The sequence below is a fragment of the Chelonoidis abingdonii genome, chromosome 22, assembly GCF_003597395.2.
Source record: "Chelonoidis abingdonii isolate Lonesome George chromosome 22, CheloAbing_2.0, whole genome shotgun sequence".
Taxonomy (NCBI): Eukaryota; Metazoa; Chordata; order Testudines; family Testudinidae; genus Chelonoidis; species Chelonoidis abingdonii.
The window spans coordinates 2,989,578-3,001,030 of NC_133790.1; the positions used below are offsets into that span (position 1 = coordinate 2,989,578).

General features: G+C 50.2%; 1 protein-coding gene across 1 annotated transcript; it reads right to left on the reverse strand.

Annotated features, from left to right (window-relative positions):
• Window positions 1-603: 603 nt before the first annotated feature.
• On the reverse strand, window positions 604-10,261 carry LOC116818697 (beta-crystallin B2). The gene is made up of 6 exons (XM_032769845.2): window positions 10,159-10,261; window positions 8,583-8,651; window positions 6,371-6,489; window positions 2,411-2,543; window positions 1,653-1,795; window positions 604-936 (listed from the first exon to the last, which is right to left on the reverse strand). Exons 2-6 carry the CDS (start codon window positions 8,634-8,636, stop codon window positions 768-770), a joined length of 618 nt encoding a protein of 205 aa, XP_032625736.1. The 5' UTR covers window positions 8,637-8,651; window positions 10,159-10,261; the 3' UTR covers window positions 604-767.
• Between the last annotated feature and the right edge of the window lie 1,192 nt (window positions 10,262-11,453).

The window sequence follows — 11,453 nt, forward strand, 5'->3', positions numbered from 1 at the left end:
TCAATCTGCAGAGTCCTGGACAAGCTGTGGCCACCGTTCAAGGTTCCTATTGAATTCAGGAGCTCAGCCCCTGGAGGGAATAGCAGTAAGCTCTTGGTTCCCTGTCTTATCCCTGCTGACTAGGGGGTGAGGTTTTGGCTCCTGAAATTTATTCTTAATTTTCAGTCACTACTGCCGCGGGGGCGAGGGGGGGCAGGAACTGACTCGACTCTCAGTGCAGGGGGTGTGGGGCAGGGCTGCCCAGAGGATTCAGGGGGCCTGGAGTCTTTGGTGGAGGGGGCACCCACTGCCGAATTGCCGCCTCAGACCCAGAGCGAAAGAAGCTCCGGGGGCCCGGGCCCCGCAAGAGGTTTCCAGGTCCCCCGGAGCAAGTGAAGGACTCCGCTCCAGGGCCCCCAAAAAACTTGCCCCCCCATCCCCAGGACGGCCCTGGTGGGGGGGTGTCTTCCACTCCACACCCTGGACTCTCAGAGGAGCACATGGGCTCTGAGAAGCTCAGAACCAGCAGGTCCCACCAGCATGTCTCCCAGTGCAAATACAGAGAATTATTTCAAGTGTCTTAACTCCCCCCAACCCCCGAAAAAGGTGCCTGGCTCGATCGAATGTTTGAAACTCAAAGCTTTATTCAGCTGCTTCAGCAGCAGCAGCAGAGCAGCATTTGTCAGGCAGTGGCATGTGGGAGAGCGAGGCCATTGGGAAACAGCAGCAGGTCACATAAAACTGGTTCTGGTTTCGATCTCCTCCGAGCACTCGGGGGGGCAGGGGCTTCAGTTGGTGGGGTGAAAGGCCCCTCGCTGATGCCACTGCATATCCCGGATGCGCCTGACGGATTGAATCTGGGGGTGCTGGGCACCAAACTCTGAGCTGTCTTTGTAGTCCCCCTTTTCAAACAGGTACTGGTAGCCTCTGTAGCCGGGGTACTGGTATCCTACCCAGCTGCAAAGGGAAAGCCCAGCCAAGTCAGAGACTGGGAGAACCCAGGCGTCCAGGAAACCCACCCGGGACAGCACCTGGTGTCTCCACCCACACAGGCAACCCTGCCCCACTCTGCCCTGTGAGTGGTGAATTGAACTCTATTCCTGGCCTGGCTGGGGCAAGGGGATGTGCTCCGAGGGCCCTCACTAGCACCACTGGATCAGCCAGCACTGCCCTCTGCTTCAGAGCCATTAAAGCTTTATTCAAAGCCTCTGAGTGAAAGGGCTTCCTGAGCCCAGAGGAGTCACCGCCTTGGGGCTGACCCTGTGCAGGTGCTTCCCTCCTGCCCTGCTCCATCCGGCCAGGACACTTGATCCTTGACCTCCGCACATGCCTCACTGGCCTCAGGAGGCTCCGTGCATCAAGGAGAAAGGTTATTTATTCTCTAGCCCTATCTAGCAACATGTGTTCTCCTGCTCAGCTCCAGGCCCAGAGCAGAGTGCTGAGCATCAGAGATGGTGCCTGCAGGACAGAAGCTGTACCTGGAGTCTAACCACCTGGGTTAGGGTGTTGTTATGGTGACACCTTAAACTGGAGACAATTCGGGCTCTAGGGACAGAATTTGATGCAACTGATGATTCCATCCCTCAGTTTCTAGATTCCAAGTGCAGGGAAAAGGAGACTCCAGTGCACAGATCCTAACAGGGTCCTGTGGACCTGCCTCCCCAGGTACTTACGTGCCACTTTGTACGCGCACAGATGACACTTTTTCCTGGTAGCCATGAGCATGGAAGCTGGGCACATCGTCATCTATGATCTCTATCTTCTTGCCGTTGAAGCTGGGGTTCTCATAGAGGACGATCTTGTGCTCCTGACTGTCCTGAAGAGAGGAGAGATGCGGGGTCAGTGTTAGCCATGGGGCCAGGCACTTCCAGGGAAGTTATCAGGGAGTCGGAGAAGATGGCTCAATTCTCCAAACAAAACTCAAGTGCACAGAGAGTGGGCCCAGGTCAGCCTAGCCAGGAGAAGCTTTGCCTGCTCACAGGAGGTGGAATGCTGACTGTGAACAGACGTGTATCGTGATCATCCTTAGCCATTCACCAACAAACTTCATTGATGGCAGGTTGCCCCATAACTGTCCATTCTAGGGGTCCCTCAGACCCTTCCTCTGAAACATCCGGCATTGGCTGCTCTCAGAGACATGACACTGGCCTAGATAATGCCTGATCTGAGCTGGGAGGACATTTCCTATTTCTATGGACATACAACTTTTCAGTGGAGATCTATGCCCAGATATATTCACAAATATGGTGACTGAGGGGTCTGCAGGCACTTGAGGACACAATGACTTGCCTTTTTTTAAAGTTCAGAACAGCTGGGTTTGTCCAGGATTTTGGCTCCAGCTCTTAACCTGAGAGAACCCCAGAAGAGGCTCATGATCAGGTCTTTGCCTGACCAGATTATACTGACTGGTGTCTGACACAAGTACTCTCACCACTTTGATGGGTCTCAGGGCACCAATGGTGTCGCTCCTCCGGCTGTTGGTCCAGGAATCCCAGCGGGGATACTCGCCCTTTTCAAACACAAACTGCTCCCCTTTGCAGTTTGCCTGTTCATAGCCAACCCAGCTGGAAAAGAACAAAGTACAAACATTGGAGATAGATGGGCAAAGCACCAGAAACTCTCATTTCTGAACCATCCCCAAGCGCCTCAGCAGACAGCCAGAGAAACGCCTCTTTTGCTGTTTGCCTGGAGGACTCAATTAGCTTCATGGGTATTTATTTACTATACTGGGTGTGTCACATTATTCTCGAAATTAACCACTGAACAGTATTATACTGTTCTGCCACAATGTCAATGTGTGTAAAAATACCTTATTTAAGCTAACCTTAGCTATACCCAAAGGGACATTAAAGGATCATATGATTAACACATCTGGTATGTATAAGCAAGCTCTGTAACCGATCCGTATCTGGTACGGAAGCATGACATGGTGTCAGAAGTAAACTAAGAACAGAAACAGAAGTAAAACAGCTACAACAGTTGCAAACCCAAGGAACAAACGTTGCAGGATCTCATCAAGCTGCCACTCTCCAATGCCCCAGAGAACTTCAGCTTAGACAAACCTTCATAAAGGACAGATGAAACAATGTTTTGCAAGATTTTGCATTGCTACCAAATGCCACAAAGAAACTGGAGATATAGAGGTATCTTTTTTAATTTATAGTATGGGGAAACAGACAGAGCATATATTTAAATATTTTTACTTTACTATAGACAGTCACAAAGATGGCTATGAAAGGGTTCTGGCTATATCTGATGCATACTTTATATGTGGTTTATGAAAGCACGTTTTTACCAGAGAATTCAAGAACCAAGGGAAAATGTTGAATGTTTTGTAAGAGCTCTGCATACATTGGCTGAAAACTGTGATTTTGGGGAATGCAAAACATGAAAATATTAGAGACAGGCTGGTTATTGGGTTAACAGATAAAAACTTTTCACAGTAGCTACAAGTGACGAGAGTTTTAACCATAGCCCCAGCTATATAGAAACCAAAGGTGTCTGAGCTGGTGAGACAGCAAAACCAAGAGCAACTTGCCAAACTTAAAAAAAAAAAAAAGAAGCTACCTTAGAAGCCATTAACAGATGCAGCCTGAGTGCTAAAAACCATTACTATAAGACCCCTGAAGTGAGCAGAGAACTCCCAGGCTAAAAGGAACAAATTCCAGTCTACATGCACAAGATGTGGAAAAAGTTGCATCCCAAGAGATGATGCATGTCCAGCCAGAGGCACATGGTATAATAAATGCATGAAATATGGACATTTTGCAGCTGTTTGCCACACCAAAACAGTCAGGGAGTTGACTCATTTTACACACAATCCAGAGTCATTGTTTTTGGGATCTATCACTTGTGATGACACAGAACTTGCCTGGAGATGAAACTGAATATTCATGGCAAGACTATTGACTCAGGAGCTGACATCACAGTCATCTCAAAAGGGACTTACAATCACCTTCAAGCCCTCCCAGAGCTGAAATCACCTGGCTCAGCTCTGACTAGCCCTGGAGGGATTCTGAACTGCATAGGCCAGTTCACCATGGAAACAACATACAAGACAAAAACTTTGCATTCAGAGTATATTGGATCAAAGGATCAAAGACCAACAACTTTCTCAGTGGCGGTGTGGCAGTCATGACAAGCCTAGTGAGAAAGGTGGAAGAAGTCAATGGAATATTTGGCGATACTGGACTTTGGGAAGGAGATCGAATATAAATCAACTTCAGAGACAATACTGAGCCATACAGCATACAAACACCTGTACCAGAGAGACCATGGAAAAGACTAGCTGCAGATATAGGCAAGTTCAGAGGACATCATTTCCTGGTCATTGTGAACTATTATTCCAGCTGTGTAGAAATAATGAACTTGAAATACCTAATGTCACGGTGTTATCAAGAAACAGAAGTGCACTTGTTCTCTATGTTAAAATGCTAGTCAGCGATAAGTCTAGGTACGATACAGCTTGCAATTCTTTGCTTTTTAAGCATTCCAGGCACCTGGGACTCTGCTGATTGGTGCAGCTCATTCCATATTGTTACTTATGGGCCAAATTCTGGCAGGCACAGTGCATAGGCATCCATCAGCACCAGCACCACCAGCAAGGAGCATGTGTTGGCAGCCAGCCCACTGCATCCTGGTTCCCCAAATAACACAAAGCCTGCCCAGCTGCCACACACACACACACACACACAACAGGAGCTGTCCCAGGGGTCTCCAGAACAGGGATGTTAAGCAGATTTAGAGAGATCCTGTTCCTGACCCACACGTGAGCCCTGGCACACGTGTATGCTCCTGGCACAGAGAGACAGTGAGCGAGCGAGCTGTCAGCCAGTGGCACTGGGTGCAGAGCTCCACCAGCAGTGGGCGTGCTCCTGTTTTGTAGCCATCACACTGATCTCCATTCGGTGGCCTCCAGGCTGTGACTTTGGAAAAGGAACTCTGTTCCCAAGGGCCAGATTCGGGAAGGAGCCTGTTCCCAGTGACTCGGGGAAGGAGCCTGCCCTCTGCGGAGTGTAGCTCCACTTCATCGCTCCTGTTTGGGGCAGATATGACTGAACTGTCAGGAGAAAGCAAAGGAGAGGCCTCTCTCTGTGTGGTTCTTGGTGAGGTTGTTTTTCCGAAGAGACCTCTGTCTTCACAAAGCCCTGCCCAGCTCTAATCCGAAAGAGAGAAGCTGATACCCACCCTAAGTGCGCAGGGGGCTTGTATGTAAACGAGGAAAACAGAAGGGTCTGAAGAGCTGTGCAATAGCAGGGCAGTAACAATGGCACATTCCCTGCCCCTGCAAGGGAAGGAAATGGAGTTGTTGGAGCAAGTTTAATGGTGTTGATAGTTCGGGAGCCCTGGAATTCCTCCTCTCTGATAAGAAGTGGGGAGTCTTTATTGCAGAAGCTCAGTGTTATTCAGTGGAGTTCCTGCTGCAGGGCAGGAAATCCTGGGCACAGAAGGTGAGATTTTCCAGGCCCTAGGACTTCGCTGGCCCCAGGACTGAGCTTGCCAGAGCAGCGGTCAAGAAACTTACACAAAGAGTTGTGCTGAGAACTGGGTTTTTATCAACTATGTTATGGAACCTCGTGCCCACTAGCGAGCCAGTATCTCGGTCTCACTCTCGCTATGGCTGGCAGCGGGTAGGAGGGACACAGCACAGACAACTGAAGTCATATGTGCAGCCCCAGGCCACCGACCATAGAGCGAAATGACAAATGATCAGGGCAGGAAGCTATTTGCTGCAAAATACACAGTAAATTTGGCCAACTACAGCAGGAAAGCCAAGCCTGATTGCTACAACTATAGTGCATTTCCTGCACGCGTGCACGCACATGGCAGCATGGCCACAGCAGCAGAGGGGCACCTCAGGTTAGCTGCCTGAGCAGAAACCTGCCCCGAGCCTCCAGTATGTACTTGGGCACCTAGTGCGACCAGCCTTCGTGCTGTCCGGGTTAGCACGTATCTGTCTTCCTGCTCCAGCAAGCATGCGCCCAGCTGCAGTGTAGACACACCCTAAGAGACAGTTAGCTAAATCCTGCTCTTAGGTACCCTGGTGTAAAACCAGTGCGAGACCACTGGAGTGAATTTGTTCACGAGGGCACCAGTGAAAGCCGAGTCTGGCCCAGCATCTGTCAGGCTGGGAGGTGCTCAGGGGGTCTCTTTCCATAATTCCACTCAGAGGCTTAACTGCTGGGACCTCTCCCGGCTGAGGAAGCCCGGGGGGAGAAGAGGGAGTGGGGCGGGGGACATCCATTCAGTAACTTACTTCTTCAGTTGATCTTGTTTTACACTGAACAGTTGTTTCTAAGTCACTATCACAACCTCCCCTGCCTGACACACCTACTGGCCCAGATTCACCCACGTGCTTTCATTCCCACTGTCTCACATGCAAGATACGTACGGTCCAGAGTGTACTAGGATGGAGCCAACTTTCTCCATTCCAGACTCCTTCAAATTGGAACAAGCTGCATTAAGTTCATGGCAGCGACCTTGGAAATTCTCTTGCTCAAAGACGACAATCTGATATCCAGAGAGAAAGAGAGGAGAACAGCAGCTTAAAAAAGGAGGTGAAGCCCTGCTGTCCATCCTGCCCGCGAGCACAGGGGTCAGTGCAGGACTGTTCCCTACAGTACGCTCCCTTGTGATTTCTCTGCATCAGTGTAGGGAGGAGAGACTCTGGCAGCCCCGTCAATTCTGTTCACACCCGGGATGGTGGAGATTAGAGCTGGAAAAGCACCATTTACACCAGTCCATTCAGTCCTTGTCCCTCAGCCGGGGCAAGATTCTTTCCTGCATCTTCAAGTGTTTGGCCCAGGCTCCTTTAAAAGGGTTAAGTGACTCACAGCATGGATACCCATGGATAGCTCTGGATCCATCCTGAACTTTGGTTTCTTCCATTTCTGTGAGTTACAAACTATCCCAAAGAACCTGCTCCTCGGTCTTGGTCCCTGCAGAGTGTTCTATGTCTCTTTGGTATGAGCCTCAGTCATTTGTGTTGCCCTTCTCTGAATTTCCCAACTCCCCCACATCCTCCCAGCACCAAGGTGCCCTGTGCCGAGCCCGTATTTCACAATGAAATCATCGGCTAGGACTGGGTTTTCAATTCACCTGAGCCTCCTCAACAATTTGCTTTCAAGTCACAGATCTAACTCACTCCAACTGCGCAACCTTTCCTTCCCAATGCAATTCAAGCCCCTGCAAAATAAACAGGGGCTTAGGGATGGGTGTTACATATTAACACATCATCCAGCGAGCCAGGATCTGTTGGCTCAGCACAGGTTTGTGGGTCAGTGGAGCGGAGAGAGGAAAATCTGTTGTGTCTGCACACAAAACAGGATGAAGGCTGAGTCAGCTCCACTGAAGTCAATGGCAGCTTTCCAGCCACTTCTGCAGGGGGTGGATCAGGCCCCGAATGAGGGGAAGGTACCCGCCGACTTGAGCAGGATTGTCGCTCTGAAGTCACAGAGTTCACAGACGGAGTCCCTGGGTCCCAAGATGAGGGTAATGTGAGGTCGGGGCTTTCCCCCTCCCACATATAGGACTCGATCTAACACGAGGTCCCACCTTTTCTATGCTGCAATTAGACACTGGTGGTTGGCCTGTGCAGCTGACTCGGGCTAAGGGGCTGTATAATGGCGGTGTAGACATTTGGGCTCGGGCTGGAGCCCAGTCTCTAGGACCCAGTGAGCTGGGAGGCTCCAGGAGCCTGGGCCTCAAAGGCAAACACCAAACGCCCCCGGGAGACTTGCACTAAAATCACAAGAATTAGCAACCCTGAATAGTTCTGACACCCCCTTCCAGCCCCCCTGAAAATCGCCCTTCCTGGTGTTTCTCCTGGGGCTGACAAGTCAGATCCATCAGGGTACAGATCAAAGGATATGTCTGACACAGTACCAGGCTCCAGGATAGCTAATCTTGGGGCATAGTCTCATTTCCTTACATACAGGCAGGTTTAGGGATTATGTTTGCAAAGCACTGTGGCTGTTCGTGCAGAGGCTTTGGCTGATTCTAGGATAATTTGCAGGATTCATAGAGTTTCCCTTGGGGGGCCCCCCCTTAGGAATGGCTGTTCAATATGTCACTTGCTCTCATGCTTTACTATGAGGCCCCAACAACACGGGGAAGGCTTGGAAAGCTGCTTACTACTGAACTGGGAGCAGCTGGAGTGGGGAGCCTCTTTGTTTTGTCCCACAGCTCTGGATTCTTGCATCCTGGAGGAGAGCCTCAGGGAGGTGAGGAGATGATGGCGTTTGGTGCTGCCATGCATGCTAAGCAGCTGCTTATGGGATGGCACTGGGGCTCAGAGAGCGCTGCCCAGCCTCCCAGCTGCAAGGTCACTACAACATTCCTAGCTGCTATATGAACGGCAGGGGGGATTTTTAGGTACAAGGGCAAGCAGCTGCTGCCTAGGAGAAGATGTTCTAAGCAGCTTGGCCATTTATATTGCAGCCTGGTCCCTCAAAGAGAGGAGAGCACCTCCTGGCATGCACGGAATTGGAGAAATGGATCCGCGCCCGCACACTCGTTTATGTTTCTTGGGACCATCTCACGGTGCAAATCCAGCTATTGCACAGAGCACTCACTGCACAGCGTTAAGAGAAGCACATACTGACCTTGGAGCTGGTTTGCTGTTGCTTAGAGGCTGGCATCTGAGGGTCTGACGCCATTGTGAAACTGAGAGCCTGGGTGGGAAATTTAGACAGTTAAACATTGGTCTTGATCATTATAACCGGAATTCTGGTTGGGTTCGTACACCCACACACATCCCCCCCAGCCCAGTGCTCCCTTCACTTGATTGGCCAATAAACGCTGGAGGAACCCACTGGAATTACCAACACTGGGGGGTTCTAAGCACGGTTTCCCTTGAATCCAGGTGGAGCAGGACCCGCGGTGCGGGAGGGTCCCCTTCACCCATCTGAACTGTATCCCTGTGATGGGAAGAAGTCCCTGGTGCTGGAATTTGTGCTAAAGCTCTGGGTTGGCCTAGAATACAATGATTCATCCACTGCGGGAAGAGAGACCATACAAACCAGCTGCAAAGGGATCGCGGTGGGAGCAAGAGCTACAAACTGTGGCTCCTTGGACACTATGGAAAGGCTGGAGGCAAGTGCCTGTTATATTGTTGGTTCTCTATAAACGTAATTAGCACGTGCCCAACAACGGCAAGTGTTCTAACCCAACCCGCCTTCGAGTCACAAGGGCAGCGCAGCGGGACCTCGGTGCTGGGACGGGAGTGGACTGGCTTTGCCCTGTAGGACTCTCCAGCCTTTGTACCATGTCAGCCAGAGTCCTGTATTCTTCAGACATGAGTCTCTGGCTCCATGGCAGAGTAAGGAAGGTGACAATCTGTGCACTGATGTGCTATGGTTTGGGGCCAAAGCCCAGTCCAGACCCATCTTGCACCATCAAGCATTACAACGTCTCCACTGGGTTCAGCTGGGAGTTCAGCTGCTGGCCAGTCTTACGCAGGCAAACTCCCAGTGAAATCAAAGGGAATCGACTTGCAGTTGGCCTGAAGAAAGCTTGCATGAGACCCTCCGAATTTTGGCCCAAACAATATTAACAGCAATGCAGGAGGGGTGAACCCCATGGGCTTTGCCTAAATATTTAAGGGCTTGGCTAATGCAGTTCAAGTTTCTGAAGCTTTTTCCACCACCCACCTCAGCAATTTAAACCCCAGGGAGATCTTAACCTGCAGGGCAGCCAGCACTGCGTGTCCAGGAAAGACAAATCCCTGCTTCCCCGGTTGGCTTCAATGGAGCTGCAGATGGTGTGTGGCACACAGCATCACTGTGCAGGATGGAGCAGCAGTGTCTCCTTCTCTGCCCCACCCAGCACAGTCTCCCCTGAAAGGAACTCATGCCCAGTAATGCTCAAACATGAGGAATTTTCAAAGCCATCACATTTGAGTAGGCTTGAAGTTACATGAAACAAGTGATACCTTCTAAAATTCAACTACATAAGGGTCAGGCTCCTGACCAGTCATGAAATCACGGTCGCTGTATGCAATCAAAACATTGGTATCCTCTCTTATTCACCCTCCTGGACGTACATCCCTGTACATTGCTGGGCATCTCTTTATTGCATTCATGCTATGGACGGTAGGTTAGTCTTCAAACTGTGCGGCTTTGGATTGCAGTGGAAACAAATCCAGAACCAAAAGAAGGACAATAAATAGAAAATTCTTACCAGTTATACCAGTACCCGCTTGAGCCAGTGAAGGGGCTGGGGCCGAGCGGCAGAATTTATACTGCGCCTCAGCAGAATGGTGCCAAAACTATTTGCAAAACAGTTAAAGCATGATACAAAGGGAGAATGCTGGATAAAAGCTCAATGAAAACCAAGGTCAGCTGATCCTCAGCAGCCATTGTCTCACTAAAGCCCCAGCTGTAGAATTATTTCATTAGCTTTCACATTTGGAGCCGCCTGCTTTGTTGGGTGTGTTGGCCAGGAGATTAAGCGATTGCTTGCATCAGCTGAATGCAGGCCAGGCCCTAGACCCTCGCTTTCAAAGAATGCACCAGCCAGCCCTGCTTCAGGATTTTTGGAGCCAGAGACTTTATCCCAGTAATGAACTGACGTTCCCGCCCCACAGTTAGAAGTACAAAAATTGCTGAAGTCGGCTGGCTGCGTGCACAATAAATAGCTGGGCCTTTCAAACAAACAGTAAATGTCTCCTGTTGCATTACTTTCAGCAGAAGGCGAAAGCTGTGTATGTAATGCCTTAAACACAGCGCCGAGAGCACATTTCACTCACGCGAGTAGGGCAGAGATGGCGGTGGCATGCTGTGTGTTAGGACAAAGAGGAGACTGACGTGTAAAGCTAGTACTTTCCACTGCTTTCTGTGCCAGGATGCAAAACAAAGCCACAGAGCAGATTCTAATCTCAGTGACACTGGTGTAAATCTGGAGTAGCGCCACTGAGTCACACGGCTACAGGACCACTGTGTAAGGAAGATCAGAATCGGGCCTGCAGAATACAGGTGGCTTCCCCTTCTGCCTCAGAGGGGCTGCGTTTCAGCAGTGCTAGAGACATACAGTTGGTGAAACACACTAGGATTCTTCAGGACTGAAGGCCCCACAGCGAAGTATATTCCAGCAGCTGCCCCTTGTAATGCCACTGTACAGCTGATGTCTTTTAAAAAACACTTCTTATAACTGACCGGCCTAGGGAACATAGTAACTATGCCTCACGCTGCGTAACAGGATCTTTGTTTTCTCTGTCCTTCTTAACCTCTGACTACAGCCTAGCAAATCCCGAAGTTCAGCATCTCTGCATGGAGCCAAGGCGATGGGTCAGTGGAAATAAACACGCCCATGCAAGTGCCCCGAACAAAGACAGAGCCCAGCAATTGCATGCACACGTCATCCTGGAAGGGCTGGCGGGAAAGCTGCCTTTGTTTGGATACAAGTCACCAGTGAGCAAACAAAGACGTGTTGGTGCTGGGAACAGAAACTTCTCAGGGATTCCATCTAGAACCCAA